Consider the following 27,983-nt stretch of genomic DNA (forward strand, 5'->3'; position numbering starts at 1 on the left):
ATTCATCTCCCAAGTAAGATTTAACTGAGGTTTCAATAAATTGTTCAGGATGTTGACCTTCAGCTTTTTCAGGTAAACCAAGAACCCTAATATTATTGCGGCAAAGTTGTTTTTCAAGATCATCTGTTGACCCAGCCAACTTGTTTAGTTTGGTTGCCATAGGGGAAAGTTTGTACTGCAAACATGATACTCTAGATTCCACTTCAGAGATATGGCCACTTAAAGCCTGGATATCTTGACGTAAAAGTCTCACGTCTGACCGTACCTCCTCAAGTTTCCCAGTCATTGCGCACTTACAAACTGAGAGGGCCTGTAGTAAGTGCTCTGAGACCTGGTGTAGAGTTAGGTCTTCCTGCCCTTCCTCCAATTCATGCTCCAGGGTTTTTGGACTGAGGCACTTAATGTTTTAGTGTTGTCCCGCTGGTCCCCCCTAGCGAATTCCTTGAGTTTATCTGCTGCAGTAGAGCTTTTATTACTGCTCATCCTAGCACAAACTTGAGTAACTTGGAGGAGAATATATGGTAGAGTTCTCAATTATCTATCAAGACCTCACCACCACACAGTGCCTCCTCTACCGTCTATCTGTCTAGGGTACTTGACTAGAGTTTTGTGCAAAGGGTGATTGCTACAGCACGTGAGCGTGACTGCTCAGAGCCAGTGTCCCTGTGTCCAAAAAATGGCACCTGTTCACTTTATTAGGGATGAGTCTCCAGGATTGCGAACTACTTCACCTGTGGTTTCCACCCTTTAGTGTCAGGGCCTCACTTTAGGTCCATAAAGCAGTGTCATTAACACATGTCTGATTACTGTACAGAGGACTCACGTTTCAGGGATTAGAAAGATTGTGACCACAGCCATAGGAACCTGATGGCACTATGACATGTGTATACTCTAATATACAGCATACAGACATGGATTTTTCTCATTGATATTAAATGGAGTGCTACAAGACACCAGTGCTAACCACTAAGCCTTCACTGAACATTTAATTACTGAGCCACCAATGTGAACATTCAACCACTGAGCCACGGTTGTGTCAACTTCACAGGTGACTCATCTGTGTCTTAGAAAGTCAGGACATAAATGCAAGATAACAAGCTGTAATGTGACTTCTACGTGACAGAACCTTCAACATGTAACACAGAACCATTGTTAATAGTCTTGACCCATCATGCATTGACTTGACCCTCTGATCGTGTGCTCAGCTCATTCAAGGACAGTCGATGAATAGGTCCTGAGACTTCATGCTCTGCATTCCTTGTCGGTTATGAGTATTCCTAAAATAAACCAAGTGTTACAATGTGGATATTTCTGATTTCCCTAGAACTGCTGGTGATAAGAGACCGCATCCAATCAGTTATACTAATGAGTTGGCCTAAGAAATGCGTGTCTGATTTACACACTGCTGCTCGGCATGCAACTGGTTATTCAGCTAAATCCGAAATTCAAACATCACTTTGAATGGTTTAAACTGATTATGGCTCAATATTTTAGGACCCCCTATGATAGAAATACCTTAGGGGTGCTTCACACATAGCGAGATCGCGACCGAAATCGCTGCTACGTCACGGTTTTGGTGACGCAACAGTGACCTCATTAGCGATCTCGCTGTGTGTGACACTGAGCAGTGATCTGGCCCCTGCTGTGAGATCGCTGCTCGTTACACACAACCCTGGTTCGTTTTTGTATTGTTGCTCTCCCGCTGATAAGCACACATCGCTGTGTGTGACAGCGAGAGAGCAACATTCCTGAATATGCAGGGAGCAGGAGCCAGCGTCTGACAGCCTGCGGTAAGCTGTAACAAAGGTAAACATCGGGTAACCAAGGTGGTTACCCGATATTTACCTTCGTTACCAGCCTCTGCCGCTCTCACGCTGCCAGTGCCGGCTCCCAGCTCTCTGCACATGTGGTTGCAGTACACATCGGGTTAATTAACCCGATGTGTACTGTAGCTAGGAGAGCAGGGAGCCAGCGCTAAGCAGTGTGCGCGGCTCCCTGCTCTCTGCACATGTAGCGACGTTATGATCGCTGCTGCGTCACTGTGTTTGATAGCTAAGCAGCGATCATAACAGCGACTTACTAGGTCGCTGTTACGTCACAGAAAATGGTGACGTAACAGCGACGTCGTTATCGCTGTCGCTATGTGTGAACCCAGCCTTAGTGGTAAAAGCTACTAAATGGCCTATTTATTCAAATGACTAACAAATAATTAACAATGAAGACGATAAAGACCAGATATGTAAGTATATAAGTAAGTAATATGGTGCTGGGCTTAGTACAGGCTTACAATGCATTCAGTACAGGCTTTGAGTATTTTTACAGCATTGTTCACATGGTGTCTCAATGTTAACATATTATTATGTGCCATTTTTTTCAGTCTGATCCTATTGTTCTCAGGGTGTATACGTCGCCCCCAGAGAGGTCTAGCAGCAGCCGATTCCCTTTTCAGTGTTCAGAACACATGCACACTTGGTCGAATTGATCATGCATGTGTGCGTGGTAAGGAATGGAGCTGACCGCTTTATACATTCTATGGAAGGCTTAGGACGTAATAGACGAATGGTGTCTGAATGCTCGCTTTATTTAATACTCATGCTCCTGTCCTTTCAGATGAGGACATGTATATTTATCATGTCCAGTGACATTCAGGCTGGGGCCTACTCAGCTGCCGCTGCCTCTCTGTATGTTATACACGAGGAGGAATTACAATATCTTGCACAGCAACTGAATAACAATGATGTCACCGAACACTGGGATCCTTTATGGAGCAGCATTAGCATTAAATACACTGGGCAGAAATCCTCTGTCTTTTCACTTTTGTTCTACAACTTCATAAATAATGCTGGCCATTGTGATTTATTTATTCTGAGGAGGTTCCAACCTGGGATCAGGGATAACAAAGCCCAAGACGAGACAAACTACAAGGCTCCTGTCCATGCTCGTTCCATCATGTGTTCTGTATGTTTGATGGCAAAAATAGGACAGTGTGCAACACCATTCCGGCTCACCCAAACCATGATGGAAACCAGACAGGCCATTGTAAAGGCCCCGTCACACGTCCGTGACTCACATCCGGCATCGTTAGCGACGTTGTTGCATGTGACACGCACGAACGACCGTTAACGATGGACAATACTCAAATTGTCCATCGTTGACATGTCGTTCCTTTTTAAAAAATCGTTGATTGTTGAGCACGCAGGTTGTTCGTCGTTCCCGATGCAGCACACATCGCTACATGTGACACCTCGGGAATGACGAACTGCAGCTTACCTGCGGCCACTGGAAATGCGGAAGGAAGGAGGTGGGCGGGATGTTATGTCCCGCTCATCTCCGCCTCTCCGCTTCTATTGGGCGGCCGCTTAGTGACGCCGCTGTGACGCTGCACGAACCGCCCCTTTAGAAAGGAGGCGGTTCGCTGGCAACAGCGACGTCGCTAGTCAGGTAAGTCTTGTGTGACAGCTCCGAACGATATTGTGCGCCACAGGCAGCGATTTGCCCGTGACGCACAAATAATGGGGGTGGGTGCTTTCACCAGCGATATCGCTGCGTGTAACACCCCCTTTAGTCAATCGGATCCTTCGGGACTTGTTTGGAACTGTTCAGAAATTGATCTGTTTTATAGATATCATTGTTCCAATATAAAAGGTAAAGATGACAGTGTTAGCAGATTATCAGGAGCATGGACCTTATTGCTGAATTAAATCTGGTTAATCCTGCATCTTGATAGCCCAAATGAGTGATAAGTGTGTGCATAGATGCCCTAATACATATTCGATGGAAGCCGGTGAAACCTGCCAATTTAGGTGAGACCATCTAATGTATATGGGGCCTCCTGACTCTTCTCTGACAGATGATGGTGGGAGAAAGAAGGATCCGGACTATTGGAATGTCAACTTACGATCCTTTTGTATTGAGGGGAGATAAGCTGCTACTATAGATGCTGAGTTCCCGCGTACGGGGTAGAAACAGTCTGCGAAACGAGTATTCGGCCATCAACTATCTCATGTGTATGGTCTGACCTAAAGGGAACCTGTCACAAAGTATTTGCTACCTTATCTGAGAGCAGCATAATGTAGGAAAAAAAGAGACCCCGATTCCAGATATGTATCACTTAGTTTACTGGGTGCAAGAGTTGTAACACCGAGTGTTAGATGTAGCAGTGCTCAGAAAGCTAACCCCGCCCACAACACAGCTCTCTGTGTACATTGTGTATCGACAGTAACCTGCTTAACAGAGCAGGGGGCGTGGCTGAATGACTTGACACAAGACAGCTGGTCACAGTTTGCAGCAATGATAATGTCCAAGAGATAAAACCTTCATTGTGGCTGCAGCACTGAAGATCGCTGATACCGCTGTTTTCACATAATGCTAACCACACAGGATCTTTCCTGGAAGCTGGATTAGAGGGATTACTTCACCTGCAATACCTTAGGAAGACAGCGGAAGGGTCTCCGATTATAAATAGTAACTGAGGGTATTATGCAGTCCCCTCCAGCTCCTGTAATGCTGACTAGCACAATGGCTTCCTATTAAGCTATTCTGATGCCAAAACCACATGGAGTTTCAAGCATTAGTCACAAGTTTCTGTCTGGATGATTGAGCAATGCCGACACAGATGAGCAGCGGGTTTCAGCAGAAAAGCAAACATTGGATTTCACTGCTGGCTACATTAATATTGGATTATATTCGAGGATGAGAAGTAAAACAACATACGGACTAATAGGACGGTACACTCTGTACAACAGTGAAATATCAGAAATGGTATTGGGCAATAATAAGTATTACATACAGATCCACCAATTATTATAGTGAATCAGTTACAATATATAAACAGACAGAAATCCTACTTGATAATGTTATGAAACAAACATCTGGTTGTAGTGCTAAGCGGCCATTGTATAATCCTGGGTCAATGAACCACATACTACACACCATGATCAGACTGACCACATCTATAATACAGTCATGGCCAAAAGTTTTGAGAATGACACCAAAATGATATTTTCACATGATCTGTTGCCCTCTGGTTTTTAATTGTGTTTGTCTGATGTTTACATCACATACAGAAATATAATTGCAATCATATTATGAGTACCAAAAGGTTATATTGACAGTTAGAATGAGTTAATGCAGCAAGTCAATATTTGCAGTGTTGATCCTTCTTCAGGACCTCTGCAATTCTCCCTGGCATGCTCTCAATCAACTTCTGGATCAAATCCTGACTGATAGCTGTCCATTCTTGCATAAGCAATGCTTGCATTTTGCCAGAATTTGTTGGTTTTTGTTTGTCCACCCGTCTCTTGATGATTGCCCACAAGTTCTCAATGGGATTAAGATCTGGGGAGTTTCCAGGCCATGGACCCAAAATCTCTATGTTTTGTTCCATGAGCCATTTAGTGATCACCTTTGCTTTATGGCAGATTCGATTCACATAGTCCCTCTACAACCTCTCACAACATAGCTCCACATCAAACTCCATGGCACCCAAAGGCATCTCAAGGCTCGGGCCCACTGGTCCAGGAAACCATTATCCAGCCCCATTTCCGTGAGATGGTTGGATTGTCATTGTAAATAAGCACTTGAACCTTGCCTCTCCCCCCATCTCATTGTAGATTGTAAGCTCTCACGAGCAGGGTTGTATTTTTTTTTCCCCCTCTAAATATTGTATTTCTATAACTGTTACTTGTTTGTATATGATCCTCCTGAATTGTAAAGCGCTACGGAATATGTTGGCGCTATAGAAATAAAGATTATTATTATTATTATTATTATGGCAAGGTGCTCCATCATGCTGGAAAAGGCATTGTTGGGCGCCAAACTGCTCTTGGACAGTTGGGAGAGGTTGCTCTTGGAGGACATTCTGGTACCATTCTTTATTCATGGCTGTGTTTTTAGGCAAGACTGTGAGTGAGCCGATTCCCTTGGCTGAGAAGCAACCCCACACATGAATCGTTTCAGGATGCTTAACAGTTGGCATGAGACAAGACTGGTGGTAGCGCTCACCTCTTCTTCTCCTAATAAGCTGTTTTCCAGATGTCCCAAACAATCGAAAAGGGGATTCATCTGAGAAAATGACTTTACCCCAGTCCTCAGCAGTCCACTCCCTGTACCTTTTGCAGAATAACAGTCGATCCCTGATGTTTTTTCTGGAGAGAAGTGGCTTCTTTGCTGCCCTCCTTGGAACCAGGCCTTGCTCAAGCAGTCTCCGCCTCACAGTGCGTGCAGAAGCACTCACACCAGCCTGCTGCCATTGCTGAGCTAGCTCGGCACTGCTGGTAGTCCGATCCTGCAGCTGAAACAGTTTTAAGATACGGTCCTGGCGTTTGCTGGTCCTTCTTGGGCGCCCTGGAGCCTTTTTGGCAACAATGGAAGCTCTCTCCTTGAAGTTCTTGATGATGCGATAGATTGTTGACTGAGGTGCAATCTTTGTAGCTGCGATACTCTTCCCTGTTAGGCCATTTTTGTGTAGAGCAATGATGGCTGCACGTGTTTCTTTAGAGATAACCATGGTTAACTGAAGAGAAACAATGATACCAAGCACCAGCCTCCTTTTAAAGTGTCCAGTGGTGTCATTCTTACTTAATCATGACTGATTGATCGCCAGCCCTGTCCTCATCAACAAACACACCTGTGTTAATGGAACAATCACTAAAACAATGTTAGCTGCTCCTTTTAAGGCAGGAATGCAATGATGTTGAAATGTGTTTTGGGGGTTTAAGTTCATTTTCTTAGCCAATATTGACTTTGCAAGTAATTGCTGTTAAGCTGATCACTCTTTATGACATTCTGGAGTATATGCAAATTGCCATTAGAAAAACTTAAGCAGTAGACTTTGTAAAAATTAATATTTGTAGCATTCTCAAAACTTTTGGCCATGACTGTATATGATATGTTGGCCAGACACTCATTGTCCAATAGCTTTCCCTCCCAACCCCCATAGACATACACGTTCAGGTCTCAGGAGCACGCTGCTGCCATACACCTGTGGTGGCAAACTATTTCCTGTACAATAATGGACCTGACATGTTAAAATATAACTTCCTGATTCTTCTCTACCCCAAAATCTGCTACAGAAGTTTAAAGATCCCGATACACATTAAATTGTTAGCTGGTACTGGCAAAATCAGCAGGTTCGGATCACATTGATCAAGTGTGGAGGACCAGCTTTAGTAGTACTGGGACATCCATCTATCTGCAGCTGCCAACAATGGGGGTACCACACAGGGGGCATCTGAGTGATACATGTGTCATCCATATGTTGTACATCATGTTGCTTTACTGTATAAAGTATTCTATAGTATATATCAGAGGTCTCAAACACGCGGCCCCTCAGGCTTCTTCTTGAGGCCCGCAGGCCCATGGACCCCGTGACGATCGGTGCCGGGGGCCTCAGTAGTCAGCGCTTATTTCATTTTAATCAACTGCTGGCGCCATGCTGAGCTCTCTGCAGCTATACCTAAGGCAACCGCCAGCCAATCACAGGCCAGCAGCTGACGTAGTGATAGGACATCAAGCACTGGACTCTGGCCGGCAGCTGCCATTTGTTTAGGGCTGCAGTGAAGCTCTGCATGGCGCCAACTGTTCATTCAAATGAAATAAGCACTGACTAGTATAGGCATCGGCCGCGAACGTCACGGGGTCCACGAGCCTGTGGGCTGCAAGAAGAAGAAGGGAAGAGGACACCGAGGGAACGGAGGACAGGTGAGAAGATTTTTTTTTTTTAATGTGTATATGAAGAACAGTACATAAGGGAAAATTAGTACAGGATGGGACATGACTACAAGGAGATCAGAATGGTACAATACTACAGGATTGAGACATTACTACAAGGAGTCCAGGACGGGCACATTATTACAGGGAGGAGACATTATTACAAGGGGGACATTATTACAAGGAGACAAGGATGGGCACAATACTACAGGATGGGCACATTACTACATGATGGGGACATTACTACAAGGAGACCAGGATGGGCACATTACTACAGGATGGGACATTACTACAAGGAGACCACGATGGGCACATTACTACAGGATGGGGACATTCTTACAGGGGACAAGGATGGACACATTACTACAGGATGGGGACCAGGATAAGGCTTTACTACAAGAAGGGGACCAGGATAGGGCATATTACTACAAGACGCAGACTAGAATAGGGCACATTACTACAAGAAAGAGACCAGGATAGGGCACATTACTACAGGATGGGGACAAGGATGGGCATATTACTACATGATGAGGACCCCATGGAAAAATTACCTCAATATGTTGGCCAGAATTACTATATCATGCCATTTGTAAAACAATATTACTTATAAAAGGGGGTAAAATGTAAAAAAAAAAAAAAGTACATTTTCTAAATAAAGTGTGGAAATTTTTGTTAACATTAAAAATATGTTTTTATATAGCAACTTAAATTAAAAAAAGTGCATGTTATCGCCACATCCGAAACGATTCAAGCTATAAAACCGTATCATAACCCTTACGATGCGATGAATGGCATTTCATTAAAAAAAAAAGTGAAAACTTTTTAAAAAAGTGATCCTATGATGTACAAAAAAATGTATATAGTTTTACTGAAAATGTTACTTTTTCCTGCAAAGAATGCTGCCCCCCCAAATTTTTTTTTTTACTATGTGGTATAGATGCTTATACACCAAAAATATGCTATGCAGAAAAGTCACCAGTGAATCTTAGTAAATGAAAAAGACACAATATTAATAAATATATATAATAAACATTAGTCACAATACAATCCCTCATCATACAAAAGTGTTGTAAGTTCTATAGTAGGATGACTTCATCCTACAAGGGAGGTCGATGCACGCTCAGTGTGCTGTGGCCCCGGGAAATAAAAACCTGTCTGGTTTCTAGGACTCGTGGGTGGGTGGATTAAGCAACAACTCAGTTAAGAGGCTCACATAATAAATGTGTTGTTGACAATGGTTAGGAAAGCATTGACATTGGCAGCGACAGGTTCTGACATAATGCAAACACTAATGGTAATTTTAGCAGTGCCGGGAATATACTATATTATGTCATCCATGGGACCCACTCTTATATATTATATATATATATAATATATATATATTATATATATATATATATATATATATATATATATATATATATATATATATATATATATATATATATATATATATATATATATATACACACATATATATACACACACACACACACATATACATACACACGTACATACATACATACACACACACACACAACATGTATGTAGTGCAGTGTAATGATCTCAGCTATCACAGAAACAGACTACAGGTGCCAGTATCCAAATGTCAGAATTTACAATTTCCTGCAGCCTTAAAGGGGTGGTCTCAAGTTCATCCATGGGTAAAATTGCAAGCTTTGTAAATTTACCCCATATCTCATAATTGAATTTTAATTTTGAAGTGTACAGCTTGTTTCCTAGGTTACCAACCACCTCTATATAGATGATCTTCTAGGCTAGCATGCGGTTTTAGCATGTTTTATGCTCTGCAGCCTGCTGGCACCGCTCTGAAGCTGGCCAGGTCAATTCATCAGACCAGACTCTGCCCCCCCCCCAGGTGCTTCTCGCATGCTGCAGAGGCAAAAAAGCCGGGGGGGGGGGGGGGGGGGCGGGGGAGTTTGAAACAGTGGCACGTCTATGATGATGGTCTAAACCAGTGTTCCTAAACTCCAGTCCTTAAGGCCTACCAATAGGGCATGTTTCCAGGATTTCCTTAGTAGGGCACAGGTTTTGGAGTCATCACCTGTGGAGGTGATTACATGATCACCTGTGCAATAGTAAGGGAATCCTTAAGACATTGACACTATTGGTAGGCCTTGAGGGCTGGAGTTTGGAACACTGGTCTAAACTGTTAATCTTCAGAAGCGTGAAGCAGGAAGTCGGGGGCCGTACGATCCTGAAGACTCATCTTGGAAAAACCCTTTACAGATTGTTATCTGAGCACTCCTACCGATTAGAGATGGGAGGACATTATTAGCATATATAATATACTATATATCCCAGGAAACCTCTTATTACACAATTCTCTACTAATTAATATAGTTTAAAAGGTGGAGCAATAGTTTTAATTTAAGATATTTATATCTATTTATGACTTGAAACACTCCCTATCACATGTAGCTTGGTTATGGACTGTCTTAATCAGCTGAATGGGGCTTGGAGAAATCCCGAAGCTTGGTACATGCAACATTTTTGGATATTTCTGTATACAATTTGTGGCACTTGGAGGTACAGAACGAGCCCATATCAACAATGGAAACTGCACTTACAGAATCATAAAGCACAAAACAGCAGTATATATAAGGCGAAACGCTCAAGATTCACTGCTCGGGGCATCCCAACTTCCAGAGTCACTCATGGAGCATTAGCATTTGCAAAATTGTCCATACCTAACACACTAGATCAGTGGGGGGGGCAATGCTTGCCACCTGTTTGTTCCCATCTATTAAGCCTAGGGGGTGGAGGTCCTTGACACTTTATACTTATGTATCACAGGCCAAAATCCTGGCGCAGGGAGTCTCTTGCACAGGCAATAAGCCTGGCATAAAAGGAGTTAAATCATATGCAGACAAGTGGAGACCAGCAAAATATAATTTAATTAGCATTGCCGATGCCAAGCCTGGGAAGGTTTTTTTCTCAGTTTTCATTTCCACTTGAATATGTGAATTGAAAGCAGCGAGTAGCTTGGCAAGATACCTTCCTGGCAGCATCCAAGGAAAAAGGGACGGGCCAAGCAGAAGAAATTCCTAAGAGGAGCCAAGGGGTGCTGGTCCTGGTAGACATTAACCTCTGCATTGCAGAAGCATTTTTGTAACGGAATATTAACAGATCTCTATTGCATCAGACTTAAATATATATTATATATATTTATTTATATATATATATATACCGTATATTTATATATATACCGTATATATGTGTGCGAGTGTGTATGTGTATAGGTTGCCATATTCAACCCTCATCATATAGTGGGTGCAAGCTCTTAAAGATCTGTAAAATACATCACTTGTCACTGACAACTAATACGCGATTGATTAACTCCTAAGACAGATGCCTTAGACACGCTGCAAGTGGTTTTCGTTACCGAATCCTTTTCATGTTCCCCCCCGGCCTGACGTCCATATTACTTAAGCAGTCTGTGCCTTTCATGGATAAACAAAAACATCTGAGGTACTATTTCCTAGGATGTATGCAGAATTTGGGCTACACGTTGTAAGACATTGATTGAATTCACCATTCCTAATATTTTTCCATGAACCATAGGTCTAAGATATATGAAGATATATGAAGACATAACAGAAGTAATTGATGCCATAACATGGCTGCATTATAGGATCTTGTGCAATACATACATTGTGATTTAGTATGAAATAACTGTGTCTTACCGATTTGATCCTCTGGAATCAGGGATTCAATTGGGGGGTCCAGTTCCGAGCTCTGGGCCAAATAATTCTTAACTTGAGTCATAAATTGTCGGATGGTGTGCAACATATCTGTGCTGGAGACGTGGCAGTCCTTATTCTCCTGCAGAAAACTGATGTAATCCTGTACAAGACACCCAAAATACGTACACTTGTCCCGAGACATGGCAACAATCTTCTTTATCATCTTCTTCTCTGGTGTCACCAAGGAACTGAAGACTCCACTCATTTTACGCAGGTGAGTTTTCACGAGTTTGGAGAGTCCCAGAGATGTACCCCTCTTATTTCTGGACTTTACTGGTGGCGCGATGCTCTCCTGATCACTCTCTTCTTCACAATCCTCCAAGCTGTCACCTTCGTAAAATGCAGGCACTATACTACGGTCGTACTCGTAAGAGTCCGATGAGGACGTTGAGATGCTCATATCGCTCAGACGCTGTATGCGTAAGGTGCCCTGCACAGGTGAACTGCTCATCTGGCTCACGTTCATGTTCTGCATTTGTTTCTGGAGTGGAGATTCTTCAGGCTGAGAGTCAAAAGAAGACGTACAGGAGCTATTAAGTGATGGGATCTGTTCGTTGTTTTGCCACCTGTTAATGGTAGCCTGTTTCTTCAAGCGAGGAGGGGGGATCGGAACAGCAAGTTTAGGAGAGTCCAAGTTCCCGTGCCTAGTATCAATAAGTGTTTCTGGCATGCTTGGCTCTGACTGTACAGCTCTGGACAGCTGAAAGTTTGTGCGACGACTGTTAATGGAAGGGGGTGGGGGCCTGGGAGGTGGTGATCTCGCCCTCTCTAGGCCATTTGCTTCTAGGGTTCTTGTGCTGTCCCTCTTCAAGCTTCCCCCTGAGTCTTGGCTGTGCACTTTTAAGAAGAGAGGATTAATGAAACACAGAGCTCCGTTGGTCTGGCTACATTCCAGTTCTGAGGGCGTTCTGGTGCGGAGAGAATGCACTCCATTTATAAGAGGTAGATGATGTGACTGCCTCTTGACACTGCCTTGGGGGAGAGGCTTGGGAGAAGGTGGAGGATATTTTGGTCTGATGTTTGCAGAAGATTTCCAAAAGTCTTAAAAGAAAAACACAAAACAACCGTCAATGTGTGAAAGAAACACGTGCACAAATACCGTATGTGTCGGATATAAAATGAATAGCATCAATAACTTTCACAAGTTTACAAGGAGGTTAATCTACTCTTCCACAGACGACAAACCACAAACCATCATCTGGGTGGCACAACGCCGGCAAATAAGTGTGGAGAAGTCAGAATGGTATTTACTTCACATTACAAACTCAGAGAAGGGAAATTGCAGCCATTGAATTGTACCTGAAACAGAAATCCATACTATGTATATCATAATGTTATATTGTGCAGTATCGGGACCCGTCACTGGGTCATATTGTGTAGTGTCAGCAGCTATCGCTGGGTCATATTGTATAGTATCAGGACCTGTTACTGGGTCATATTGTGTAGTACCAGCACCTGTCGCTGGGTCATATTGTGTAGTATCGAGACCTGTCGCTGCATCATATTGTGTTGTATTGGGACCTGTCGCTGGGTCATATTGTGTAGTATTGGGACCTGTCGCTGGGTCATATTGTGTAGTAGCAAGACCTGTCGCTGGGTCAGATTGTGTAGTATTGGGATCTGTTGCTGGGTCATATTGTGTAGTATCAGGACCTGTGGCTGGGTCATACTGTTGCTGGGTCATACTGTGTAGTAATGGGATCTGTCACTGGGTCATATTATGTAGTATCAGGACCTGTCACTAGGTCATATTGTGTAGTATTGGGACCTGTCGCTGGGTCAAATTCTGGTGGCCGGTCACCACCATGCCATGCACGCCTGATTTTGGTTTGCTTTGTATTCCTCCTGTTGGTAGCTGTTCAGATTCAGTTGCCTCACCCTTTCCACAGGCATTGCTAATTAAGCACCATCTTGGATCTGGTCCTCCTTTATCAATGGTTGCTGTTTGGCACTGGGAGGATCAGTTCTGATATAGTCCTGGTATGGTGCAGAGCTTGCTCCACATGCTGGGACCTGGGCTGGTCTCTATCCACAAGTGCCTTTTTTGCAACATAGAAGCGGTTATATACAGGTTACAGGTATGTGTGCTGTATTATGGTTCTGCTTTTAACTTTATCTAGGAGGCCGCATGGCACATGAAATACAGAATGTAGAGTAGGACCCCCCTATTGAGATTTGCCGTGACGTTGGCAGGGGTGGCTCAAAAAATTGATCAATTATTTGCTAAAAATCTCATTTTTTTTTTTTTTTATTGTAGTACAGTTGGAATAAATCTGTGAATTTTCACTTTTTATATGATGCATGCCAATTTCAGATCGTGCTGGCTCCCCTCTCTCTGGGTCATATTGTGTAGTAGCAAGACCTGTCACTGGGTCATATTGTGTAGCATCAGGACCTGTCGCTAGGTCATATTATCAGGACCTGTTGCTGGGTCATATTGTGTAGTATCAGGACCTGCCGCTGGGTCATATTGTGTAGGGTCAGTACCTGTTGCTGGGTCATATTGTGTCGTGTCAGTACCTGTTGCTGGGTCATATTGTGTAGTATCAGGACCTGTGGCTGGGTCATATTGTTGCTGGGTCATACTGTGTAGTAATGGGACCTGTCGCTGGGTCATATTGTGTAGTATCAGGACCTGTCGCTGGGTCATATTGTGTAGTATCAGGACCTGTCGCTGGGTTATAGTGTGTAGCATCAGGACCTGTCACTGGGTCATGTTGTGTAGTATCAGGACCTGTTGCTGGGTCATATTGTGTAGTTTTGGGATCTGTCACTGGGTCATATTATGTAGTATCAGGACCTGTCGCTAGGTCATACTGTCAGGACCTGTCGCTGGGTCATATTGTGTAGTATCAGGACCTGTCGCTGGGTTATAGTGTGTAGCATCAGGACCTGTCACTGGGTCATGTTGTGTAGTATCAGGACCTGTTGCTGGGTCATATTGTGTAGTTTTGGGATCTGTCACTGGGTCATATTATGTAGTATCAGGACCTGTCGCTAGGTCATACTGTCAGGACCTGTCGCTGGGTCATATTATGTAGTATCAGGACCTGTCGCTAGGTCATACTGTCAGGACCTGTCGCTGGGTCATATTGTGTAGTATCAGGACCTGTCGCTGGGTCATATTGTGTAGTATCAGGACCTGTTACTGGGTCATATTGTGTAGTATCAGGACCTGTTACTGGGTCATATTGTGTAGTATCAGGGCCTGTCGCTGGGTCATATTGTGTAGTATCAGGACCTGTCGCTGGGTCATATTGTGTAGTATCAGGACCTGTTACTGGGTCATATTGTGTAGTATCAGGGCCTGTCGCTGGGTCATATTGTGTAGTATCAGGGCCTGTCACTGGGTCATATTGTGTAGTATCAGGACCTGTCGCTGAGTCATATTGTGTAGTATCAGGGCCTGTCGCTGGGTCATATTGTGTAGTATCAGGACCTGTCAATGGGTAATATTGTTGCTGGGTGATATTGTGTAGTATCAGGGCCTGTCGCTGGGTCATATTGTGTAGTATCAGGACCTGTTACTGGGTCATATTGTGTAGTATCAGGGCCTGTCGCTGGGTCATATTGTGTAGTATCAGGGCCTGTCACTGGGTCATATTGTGTAGTATCAGGGCCTGTCGCTGGGTCATATTGTGTTGTATCAGGGCCTGTCGCTGAGTAATATTGTGTAGTATCAGGACCTGTCAATGGGTAATATTGTTGCTGGGTCATATTGTGTAGTATCAGGACCTGTCGCTGGGTCATATTGTGTAGTATCAGGACCTGTTGCTGGGTCATATTGTGTTGTATCAGGGCCTGTCGCTGAGTAATATTGTGTAGTATCAGGACCTGTCAATGGGTAATATTGTTGCTGGGTCATATTGTGTAGTATCAGGACCTGTCGCTGGGTCATATTGTGTAGTATCAGGACCTGTCGCTGTGTCATATTGTGTAGTATCAGGACCTGTCAATGGGTAATATTGTTGCTGGGTCATATTGTGTAGTATCAGGACCTGTCGCTGGGTCATATTGTGTAGTATCAGGACCTGTCGCTGTGTCATATTGTGTAGTATCAGGACCTGTCAATGGGTAATATTGTTGCTGGGTCATATTGTGTAGTATTGGGATCTGTTGTGGGAGCATTCATGTAATAAATCATCCATAATACATGTGATCCCAGGATTGTAGACATACTGTGGTGAATCCCATATATTTGATAATTATTTTTTTTTACCCTTTTAATGTTTGTGCAGTCATTCAGCTGAGTGACTTTTCGGTGCTGCTGATATATATCTTTTTGTCATTTCACTGTGGCTTATAACAAGCCTGAATATTCGGTTAGTCCTGTGCGGTGACTTTGGCTTTACCGGCGCAGTTATAAAACATCAAGCCTTGAAGACATACATCACATCACAACTTTTTTTGCTGTGAAAATCATTATTGCAAAACTCTTAATAAATACAATTCTCCCCTTAACTAGAGGAGGAATTCCATGGTGTTTTGGTTTTTTTTTTACATTAAACTTGAACAATATATCGTCACCAACAACCAACTAGAAGAAGGCAGCATCCAAGTAAAAAAAACTACTTGGATCTCCCACCCCTGGATGTACAGGTAGAGATGCTGAAAACTATATATTTAGACATTTCATAGCCTTAAGGGCACTTTACATGCAGCGATATCGCTATCGATATCGCTTGCGAGCGTACCCGCCCCTGTCGGTTGTGCGTCACGGGCAAATCGCTGCCCGTGGCGCACAACATCGCTTACACCCGTCACACTACTTACCTGCCTAGTGACATCGCTGTGGCCGGCGAACCACAGCGGCGTCACTAAGCGGCCGCCCAATAGAAGCGGAGGGGCGGAGTTGAGCGGGACGAACATCCCGCCAACCTCCTTCCTTCCTCATTGCGGGCGGCCGCAGGTAAGATGATGTTCCTTGTTACTGTGGTGTCACACATAGCAATGTGTGCTGCCGCAGGAACGACGCACAACCTGCAGCGATAATCGGGAAAGGAACGACGCATCGACAATCAACGATTAGGTAAGAAATTTTGATCGTTAACGGTCGTTCGTGCGTTTTACACGCCACAACGTCGCTAACGAGGCCGGCTGTGCGTCACGAATTCCGTGACCCCCAACAACATCTCATTAGCGATATTGTTCCGTGTAAAGCGACCTTTAGTCATATCCATCGGACCTCATATCTTCACATCCAGGACTGACTTGCGGAGGTCATGGTCCACATGGTCAGCAGACTACGTCCAAGGGCAGCTATTGCTTTCATTTATCATCTTGTGTGAATGTATCTTTTCCATATGTAGTAGATAATTGCCACAAAGAAATTGCCATGTGGTGCAGACTTTAAATATGCAACATGTCTAATCCTGCTACAGAATACACACAGACTTGTCATTGATATTGCTGCACATTACCTGCCAGGACCACAGGAAAATCAACAATTTCAGATAAGTGTAAAATTAAGAAACCCCAAACTATATCTCCTCTGAAAATCTTATGGCAAAGCATCTATGGCCCCCACCAATCTCTGCACAATCCTTGTGACCGCTGCGGTCAATCATAGGCTGCAATGGTCACATGTGATTCAGGCCATAGCTGGAGGCAAATATACAGGACCAGGGAAGAGTATAGTCCTTATTATTCCAGCAGTCCAACTATTTTTAAGCAGGCAAATACGTTAAATAAATCTGCATAAAAATCTTCCACAATATTGTTACGTTTTCAGATATGCTTTCTCCATATGCTCCAAAAGTTCTCTTCAACTCCAGTAGATGTGGACGTACCCTAAGGTAATAGATATATGGCCGGAGTCTGGCCAAGGTCAAATAATAGTTACATAGTTTGAAAAAAAGACCTAAATCCATGAAGTTCAACCTTTCTCCACCAATCATACATTTTTGTCACAATAAGTAGCAATATTCTGCATACAGAGAAAATCATCCAGCCCTTTTTACAGTGTCTGCCACTACTACCTCTTGTAGTAGGACATTCCACAGTCTGACTGCTCTAACTGTAAAGAACCCTTTGATGATGAAGACAAACAAACAGCTCACATTTAGTTTAACCAAGAAAGTAATAAAAAAATGAGCAGGCAATAACAAATCAAGTGAAACCTCACGTAAACTCATTGTCAAAGTGACCCTGTAAGGTCTAATATGCACCCAGAACCATAAGCAGTTCTGGGTACATACTGCTAATGCCTGCCTAACTATCCCAGGCTATACTACGATACATAAACAGAGCTTTAGAAAAAGTATTTCTAAAGATCCTTTAAGATATGCTAATGAGTGCAGGGACTAGTCACAAGGGCGTGATTTTCTCCCAACTAGTCTGACCTCTTAGCATGTTAGCAGGCCCATAGGGGTGTGATAACCTGCTAAACAATGCCCAGTGTCATCAGCGGTGACGCGCATTCCTGTGTCCGTTGTCACCGCCTCAAACAGCCAGGTTTAGGGTCAGTGTGCACGATCAGAAATCCCTGCACTTCCGGTCATGCGCACTAGACCTCTCTATAGCCGGGATGCATACAGCTGGCTTTATAATGCGCATGACTGGAAGTGCTGGGACTTCTGATCATGCGCACCGACCCTAAACCCGGCGGTCTGAAGCAGTGACAACAGACAAAAGTTCACACGTCACTGCCGATAACGATGGCCAATGAATAGCATGTTGGCTCGACCCTGTTGCACGTGCCAACATGCTAAGAGGGCGGACTAGTCAGGTGCAAGAACACCCTTGCAACTAGTCCCTACGATCGTTAGCATATGATATAAGATCTTTAGAAATACTTTTTATAAAGATCTCTTTATGTATGTTAGTAAATGCTGGGACAGTTGGGCAGAGATTAGCAATATGCACCCAGAACTGCTTGTGGCACTGGCTGCATATTGCACCTGACAGGTTCCCTTTAATCTGCAGTTCTCCCTGGCAGCCGGGCCAAGGCAATCTTGAGTTCTGCCACCAGCATTCTCTGCTGGGTATCCTTGTGGCCTAGAAGGCGCAAGATCCTTCAAACGGCATTGTAATACGGAGATGTTCTTCTCTAGAATTGATGGTGTTAGAGTAATGCGGAGTCTGATAAAACATGGCACATGTGAACTTTTGTATGCCTGCATGCTATGGATGCTGACTATGGCGCTGTACAGCTAGGAGTTTGCAGTGAGCACGCGCCTTAGATTGCACGTACATCACATTAATACAATCCACCTATTACACATGCCAGGAGTTATTGCTGCAGAGTGAACACACACACACACACACACACACACACACACCTGACCAAGAACAGCTTTTATAAGTAACATTTCAGGACAAGTGTATTGTCCTGGCAGGGAACAAAAAGAGTATTTTGCAGAAAGGGCAGGCAAGGCAAATGAAAGCTGAAAGCTCCTTTTTTCAGCCTCGGCCCAGATCATCAGCTGCTCAGCTTTTTTCCTTCCCTCTCTGCCTGTAAACACACAGCTGCATGCGTGTGGATTGCTAAACCAGGAATTTATCATAGTGCGTGGTCAGAAAAAAAAAAAAAAAAAAAGACATGCTGTGTGCTTTCATAGATTATAACCATGAGTAACAGGAAACTCTGCGAAGAACTCAAACATATGTCTGGCCTACTTGTAGGAGGCCCAAGACTGATGTAGAAAAGGAGGAAAGACGAGAGCGCTCAAATGTTTATCATATGCAAGCCAAGTAGGTTGTCAGAAAATCTGCTTTTTGTAAGTTTCTAAAGTTAGCTTCAGAATGGATAAAGTCTCAGTTAGAGTAAAGGAATGAAAAATTATTTGTGAAGGAAGTGTATAGTGTGCCGTGCTATACTTCTGGAACCCCCATACACTTCTTGGAGTTGTATGGACCACTTTTGGCTGCCTTATAAAAGCAGGTATTTCCATGCCAGAAAAGGAAATAACCTTTTAAGATAAATTCACATTAAGGCTTCATTCACACTGCGATATGACCTACATTCATGGACCCATTGGGGCTTCCATCCAAATTCCCCCGCAAAACGGGTTTCGTACGCATACGCCAACAGGGCCATTGACTATAATGGTGCATACGGAGTCACCGTGTGCTCTGTCTTGCACCATTTTTGGGCGTATATGCTTTCTGCAGGCAGACACCCAAACATAGTAGACTGCATCTGGGTATCCACCTGCAGAAAGTGTATAAACCCAAAAATGGTGCATGACAGAGCACATGGTGCACCATTATAGTCGATGGCCCCGTTGGCGCATACATCTGAAACCAGTTTTGCGGGGGGTTTTGGACGTAAGCCTCATTGAGACCAGTGAATCTAGGTCATAACGCAGTGTGAAAGGGGCTGAAGGTGTAATTATTTGTTTATTTTAATGTTCTGCCTGGTTACATATTTTGCATATTGGTAACAGGGGAGTTTTCACATGTAATATTTTTTTGTTTTGTTTTTCTGATCCGTGGTCCACATGAAAACCTAATACAACCAAGTCCTACCTGACTTGAATACTGAAACAGTCTATTCAAGTGAATGGGTTAGTGCAAGAAATTGATTGCTAGGAGAAGCGAACAAGAAAAACAGATGACACACAGATGGGAAAAAAATGGGCACATGGACCAAAAATAAATGAAAACTGGATCCAGAACACTGATGAAAGATGTTCAGTTTCTAAGAGTTTGAAAAAAAATGTGAATTCTGTTTAACCTGGCTTTATTTAAGTGAGCTGCATGGCCAAGTACAGTCACTCTACTGTGTATGGTGCTGTGTCTGTGTAAACTTCATACCCGTAATTAATTGAAAAGCTGACACAATTACAGTTTTAGGTAAACTTTGATAGGACATGCAGAAAAGTCTGGTGGGATGGCATTGTACTGACCGATGTTCTGCTAGCTCCGGTAGCTTACTAATGTAGATTTTGCCACGCATGTCCTTGGAATCAAGTGTATAGGATTTACAAAAGTACTGTTATCATAAATATTCTATGTTTTACGTTTCAGATCTGTTTATTACATGTGACCCATTAAAGGGATATCCGGGTAAAAGAAGTTATCACAGGATGGATGATAACTGGTTGATCTGTGGAGTCCAACCACCGCGACTTACACCGATCAACAGAATAGGGAACTTTTATCTTTTACAGTAAAGTGGCTTTGCACATGCTCGAACTGCGCTTCATTCCCTATGAAAATGAATGGAGCCGCAGTCAGGTGCCGCTCCATTTTCTAATGGGGATCAAAGTGCCCTGTTGGAGATAAAATCCCCTATTATGCTGATTTGTTAGGGTCCCAGGGGTCAAACACTCACTGATAAGGTGATAAAGGGGTTCTTGGGTTAAAATAAGTTAAGTAATTCATAGTTAAACATTAACCCACCCTGGGATATCCGAGATAATTGCCAGCCTAAATAATATCATTTTAATGGAGAAAAGAATTTATATCAAAAGAGGTGCCATTCCCAAGTTCGGTAAACAATGGGGTGAGTGGATTCGAAGTCCTTCTGTGCTTTCTGATGAGCGCTTGCCAGCGATGTGCTCTTTAATTGTTTGCTTTTATGATCTTGTATCTGGTATGACTTGTATTGCAAATTTTTCTCAAGTTAAGGGGTGGTAAGGGAGGGGAAAAGGGATGGGCTGTTTATAGTTATATAAAGAATATTGTAAGCCTTGATATATATTGCATTCTGATGATGCCATGATTTGTTATGACTATAACATGCCTAATAAAATTTGTTTGATATAAAAAAAACAAAACCCCAAAAAAAAAACCAAAAAGCAAAACATAACCCCACTTGAAGCATTAATGATTTGGGTTGTTTACACTGGCCAACTGGGCAACATACAAGCCGATCAGCAGCCGTTTAATATGTGCACAGATCTATTATTAATAGATTGTATTGTGCAGATATACGGTCAGTGTTCTCGGCAGCACGTCTTATATGCACAGGACTATGTGCTGCTTAGAACTAAGATTTTAAAGGAAGCTTAAAAATAATTTCAATTGGCAGACAAGTTTTTTGCTTGTTCGCGGAGTGATTGACAACTTGTAAAACACTGGACGATTATGGGTATGCTCAATCACAATAATCATACAATGTAAACACGCACTAAGCTTAGGCACCATAGACATAGCATAGAAACCATGCAGAAGAAATAAGAAGCTGGCAACAACTCCTTGTGTCTTGGTAATGTCCTCTATGGCTAGAGCCATTTTCTTTAGCAATGCATTGAGAAGTGCACCTCCATAAGTGTCTTATTACACCTCCAAACAGTATGAGATCTTACGTTGGGGCATAATTATTAATAAATATACTCACCGATCCCCAGATGAGAAATATCTTCAAGTTCAGCATCTGACTTTGCTTTGGCAATGGCGTGAGGCAATTTCAGGGTAAACGGAAGGACGTCCCTGTTGGTAAAGAGAAATAAAATGTAGAATTATTAGAGATATTTTACTACTGATCATGCAGAATTTTCATGGCTAAATCGGAATGTAGAAGATGGGCCCAATAGGTCCCCATAAATGTAGTTCTCATTAGTGCAGTTTTGATGCGTTTTTTTTAATGTTTTTGAGAAAGGAAACAGAAACATTAGTGTGCGATGCACATACAATGCTGTTCAGTGTCCATACACAGAAGTGCCCACTCTACTCTGTTGGTTAAAGGTTCCAATTATTACCCCCTAAAAATTCCATACAATGTTGTGACATGCCAGCTAAACCCTTAGAGGGACCCTGTCAGCAGGTTTTTGCAATGTAACCTGAAGACAGAATGCTGCTATAGTTAAAACAGAGACTTTAGCTTAAGCCGGTTATCTTTATCATTAGTGGGTCTCAGCAGCACTGAAATCTAGTCCGACTCTGCCCCCTTCTGTGATTAGCAGCTTCTGTCTATGGAAATATATACTGAAAGCCTGGTGTGGGCGGGGACAGCTCCCACAGCTCTGCTACATATAAAATCTTTCACTGTGTCAGAACAGCTGCACACAGTAATCTAAGTAATACATCGTTGAACTCAGGGACTTATTGCCTACATCATGCTACTCTCAGATGAGGTAGCAAAAACCTGCTGACAGATTCGCTTTAACAGGCTGTAAACATCACAATTACTGGGTGATGACCACGCTTAGACACCTAGAGCACATATATTTGGGTATCAGAAAATTCTGTTTTTCTTTTTTTTTTTTTTACAGCTGGCTATCTTGTGCCACATACAGCACACGTAAAGAAGGACACGTGTAATATATGCAGAATATACACAGGGAGCCCATTTTGTGCACACACAGCCATACATTATGGTGTAGCCACAGTACCAGATAATGTCATACAATTATAATGTTGAGCCATCTAGCACCTACATAAGGCTATACCGTATTTTTTGGATTATAAGACGCACTTTTTTTTCCTCAAAAATTTTGGGGGAAAGTGGGGGGTGCATCTTATAGTCCAATGGCTGCGGAAAAGGGGGGTGCGGTGGTGGTGGAGCACCCCCCACGTGGACCACGTGGTCCCGCTCATTAGCCTCATTTCATGTGCAACAAAATGCAGGCCATATACCAGGAAGAGTGCATATACCAGGATGGGAGCACATACCAGGATGGGGGTATTTACCAGGATGGGAGCACATACCAGGATGGGGGTATTTACCAGGATGGGGGCTATACCAGGATGAGGGACATACAGATATAGATATATATATATAATATATATATATATATATATATAATATATATATACATATATATATATATATATATATATATATATATATATATATATATATATATATATATATATACACACACACACACACACACACACACACACACACACAAGGATGGGGATCATATACAAGGCAGGAGGATCATTACCAGGATAGGGTACCTTAGAGAATTTGGGGACATTACCCCCATAACAGTGTCAGCAGCAGATACTCGCCCCATAACAGTGTGTCATGACTAGTGTTGAGCGGACCCGGATCCGCAAAATCCTGATCCGCACGGTTTGAGCGCCCGATCCGAGTCCGACCAGTACCCGGGATTCGCGATCCGGATCTCTCTCTCTCTCTCCCCCTCTCTCTCCCCCTCTCTCTCTCCATTGATTTACATGGCCGAGGATTCCGGATCGGATCCGGACTTTGGCGGCAACCCGATCCGGATCCGCCGGACCCGGATTATGACCGATCCGCTCAACTCGTCATGACCACATTTTTTGCTTAAAATTTTATCTTCCTATTTTCCTCCTCTAAAACCAGGGTGCGTCTTATAGTCCGGTGCGTCTTATAGTCCGAAAAATATGGTATTTATGTCCACATATTGCCACACATCTCTCACAAAGTGCCCAGATATTTAACTAAATGTCACCAAAGTTCATGCAAATGCTGCACCATAATTGTGCACTGTGTGAACATCGCCAAAACTGTACATCGCTGTAAAGGAGCTTTCCATACAGCCCTGTATAGAGCATTATTTTGGCTATGTGATTATAGCTGTAGGACACTTTCAATTTCCAGATGACACATTTTAGTCTACCTGCATAAACTGCAGCAAGTATGGAACACAAAGCACCATAACCAAACCGCAAAAACTACTGCAAAATCTTCATGAAAATACCAGCATTTTTGAGTGAAGTGACTTTTTATACAGAATCTGTTGTTCCTAGAAAAATAAAACGACTTTACGATACTGCGAACTTCAATGCGGTATTGTCCACATTCAATTAAGATTGAAATCCATAGCAAAACTGCAATAAATCCGTGACTAATAAGACACAGCAGTTTAGTAAAAACTTCCACTGAAGTAATTCTAGTAACACTTTCCAAGAATGGCTTCTTTATTAAAGCCATGATGAGCGCTTTAAAATAAAGAAAAATCAGGATATATGGAGATTTTGCGCCCATCGTAGAGTGCCCGTAGCTTTTTTAGCGATCTGTGGAAATGGATAGTGTAGTGCAGTGCACAGGTTTATGCAAGGAGAGGACATATTTCATCCAGAGAACATGTGGAACATAGTAGTGCCATATACTAAATAATGATGTGCGATAATAAGTTTATATGCGCTTTATCCCCGAGTTATTGGCACGCATATAAATTTCAGTAAAGCTTTCATGGCTGCATTATGTCATTTCCCTATAAACAGTGGGGTCAAATACGACAGAGCAGGCGCTGCGTGCTTCCAAAATGCTTTTTATACCTACGGTATCAAGTCCTGTTTATACACAGCATGAAACGAAAAGTTTATTTGAGGTTACTTAGGATGTGCCGGCCAAAAACATTGTATAGCGCAGCCTGGAAACAGTCCAACGGCTTGAAAAAAATGTGCATGAATGAAGAGCTTCTGAGGTCAGATCGTAATGTCAGGGAACCTGATCACAAAGAGGAACTGTGCTGTTGTAACTACTGGGGATATTTAGGATAATGCACTTGATGACAATTATCTGATTATGATAATTATCTATGCATACGTTATATTGAGCACGATTTTTCCTTTGAGCTTCTTACGTTTGTACTCAAAATGCTATAAAGATATCAACAACCATTGCATGCTACATAGAGGACATGAGTGGCTCGTGCCCGCATCCTCCACCACCTGCAGTATCTAGGGACCCTCATCCAATTGACCAGTTTCGATTGGAACACATAAAAATGGTTATTACTAAACAAAAATAAGCAATAAGAAAAACTACTGTTAAATAATTATACCAATCCTATACAATTGCAGTACAATCTCTGGATAATCCTTTAAAGAGGACCAGACACCAGAATTTTCCCATATAAAGTAAAGGCAGTGCCATCATGGCGCTAGGATGGTGATTAAAATCATACCTTCACTTTTCGGATTGGATCTTCGATTACAGAAAAAAAAAAAGTTGACAAAGGTCCATAAATTGGTGCATTCCTTGATTGACGTGTGCACCGGGGCAGGCCTTTGTGGGTCAGATACTCTGTAAATTCCTCCTCCGGCATCCCCTTTGTTCAAATTTCATGCGTTACTGCCATTGTTGCTATTGGCATTGCGCACGTTTTGCTAGAGTAATGATTTCTTCATTAAAATGGCACCGGAGGCAGCGCATGCGCGTCCCACGATCGTAATATAATAATAATAATAATAATAATGATATAATATTTATTAATTTCTATAGCGCTGTTAATTCCACAGAGCTTTACATACAATGGCAACACTGTCGAAATTGGGATCACAATCTAGGTTCCCTATCAGTATGTCTTTAGAGTGTGGGAGGAAACCGGAGTACCCGGAGCAAACGCGGGGAGAACATACAAACTCCTTGCAGATGTTGTCCTTGGTGGCATTTGAACCCAGGACCCCAGGACTGCAAGACTGCAGTGCTAACCGCTGAGCCACCTTGTCGCCCACGATCGTAGGCACCATTTTATCGAAGACACTGCGGAGAAGACTGAGCGGCAGCAGCGCATGCGCAGATTAAGTCATTTCTTTTATCTGCGCCTGAGCCATTGCCGCACACAGTTTTTCCACAGGCTCTTCAATAAAATGGTGCCAGAGATCGCAGTATGCACATGCACTCACTCTAGCGCCATTTTAATGAAGAAATCAATGCGCAGAGCCGTGCGAAATTTGAATAAAGAAAAGGGGCAAGCCAGGAGGACGCTAGAGAAGGAATTTACAAGGGGGACCCGACCCACGCCGCCCCGCTGCACATGTTAATCAAGGAATGCACCATTTTCTGGACCTTTATCAATGTTTTTTTCTGTAATCAAAGATGAAATCTGAACAGTGAAGACATGAATTTAATCACCATGCTACTGCCAGTATGGCACTGCCTTTACTTTATCTGGTAAAATCCTGGTGGTTACCGTAGTTCATGCGTTTCATGTTGAACGGGACACACAATGTAATAGTGGCTACAGAGTGGAATAAAACATTTTTTCCTGTTTGTTTTTTTTAATTTCAGTTCTCTAAGATATTACCAATCAAAGTATTTGGCACCTAATACAGTAACTTTCCGGTTGTCCGATCTACCGTAAATACATAAGTCTGCAGTCACACTATATAACTGCAGACTTGTGACCTCTCACATCACACACACTGTGCGTTGAGAGGATCTGCCAATGTCAGAGCTGGGAACGGCGGTCACATGGGGTTTTGAGTGAAATTATGTCCAATTGGCATTTTTTCCCTGGTTTTCTTTTTTTTGTGTTGTTCCAATACACACAAATAAAATAAACATGTGTATAACAAAACATGAGAAATTGCAATCATTTTCTGGAACAATTTCATGGGTGCCAACAGTTTTGGCCATGACTGTATGTGTAGATTTTCAACTTTCCATTTTCCAACAGAGAAAAAAAAAAAAAAAAAAAAAGTCAAATTGGATATCATCACACACTAAATCTCAAAAATGGGCTGAAGAAAATTGTTGCCACCTTTCCAAAATTGTGGGTAAACAACTTTGTTTCAGGCCCCCTTCACACGTCAGTGATTCTGGTACGTTTGTGCTTTTTTTTGTACGTACCAGAATCACTGACATACGCAGACACATTATAATCAATGGGTCTGCTCACACATCAGTGATTTGTCACTGAACGTGTCTCCGTGCAGCATACATGCATGTCTGTGATTCTGCAGGAGACATGTCCGTTTTTTTCTGGCATCACTGATGACCCACAGACCACGCTATGGTGTGATCCGTGTGTGATCCGTGAAACACGTACCAGAAAAACAGTGACCTAAAATAAACATTTTCAACTCACCTTTCCAGCGATTCGCTGTGCAGCCTCCGCTCTCTGCAGCTCCTGCCCGGCTCATGAATATTCATGAAAGCAGGAACAGCCAACCCGGAAGTAGCTGCAGAGAGTGGTGGGCGGACGCTGCAGAGCCGAGGAGTTCAGCACCATGGACAGCAGGAGCGAAGGCAGGTGAGTAATGTCCATTTGCAATCATGGATCACGGATTGCACCTGGACAACCCATGTGTGCCGTGAATCACGGCACACGGAGGAACATGTGCGTGTTTTACACGTCAGTGAAGAACGTCAGTGTTTTTCACTGACGTGTGAAGGGGGCCTCAAGTATGTTATGCTCGTTCAAGCTCAACTGTAGCAAGTAACAGGTGTGGGCAATATGAAAATCACACCTAAAACCAGGTGAAAAGAGAAGTTGACTCAATCTTTGCATTGTGTTTCTGTGTGTGCTACACTAAGCATGGAGAACAGAAAGAGGAGACGAGAACTGTCTGAGGACTTGAGAACCTAAATTGTTGAAAAATATTAACAATCTCAAGGTTAAACGTCCATCTTCAGAGAACTTAATGCTCCTTTTTCCATGCTGTGCAACATAATCAAGATGATTACAAGACATGTCATTGTAGCTAATGTCTCTGGATGTGGACGGCAGAGAAAAATTGATGAACGGTTGCAACGCAAGATAGTTTGGATGGTGGATAAGCAACCCCAATCAAGTTCCAAAGAAATTCAAGCCATCCTGCAGGCTCAGGGTGCATCAGTGTCAGCGCAAATTATCTGTCGACATTTTAATTAAAAGAAACGCTATGGTAAGAGACCCA

At 42.9% G+C, this 27,983-nt stretch overlaps 1 protein-coding gene across 2 annotated transcripts in view; it reads right to left on the reverse strand.

Annotated features, from left to right (window-relative positions):
- RIN2 (Ras and Rab interactor 2) overlaps positions 1 to 27,983 on the reverse strand; it is a 214,463-nt gene that overhangs the window by 18,086 nt on the left and 168,394 nt on the right. For both annotated transcript variants that reach the window (XM_075339393.1, XM_075339394.1), the window contains 2 exons: positions 21,763 to 21,854; positions 11,418 to 12,518 (listed from right to left, as the gene is read on the reverse strand). In XM_075339393.1, the coding sequence (XP_075195508.1) occupies positions 11,418 to 12,518; positions 21,763 to 21,854 (1,193 nt within the window). The remainder of the gene's footprint in view (positions 1 to 11,417; positions 12,519 to 21,762; positions 21,855 to 27,983) is intronic.

The sequence above is a fragment of the Anomaloglossus baeobatrachus genome, chromosome 3 (assembly GCF_048569485.1).
Source record: "Anomaloglossus baeobatrachus isolate aAnoBae1 chromosome 3, aAnoBae1.hap1, whole genome shotgun sequence".
NCBI classification, from domain to species: Eukaryota; Metazoa; Chordata; class Amphibia; order Anura; family Aromobatidae; genus Anomaloglossus; species Anomaloglossus baeobatrachus.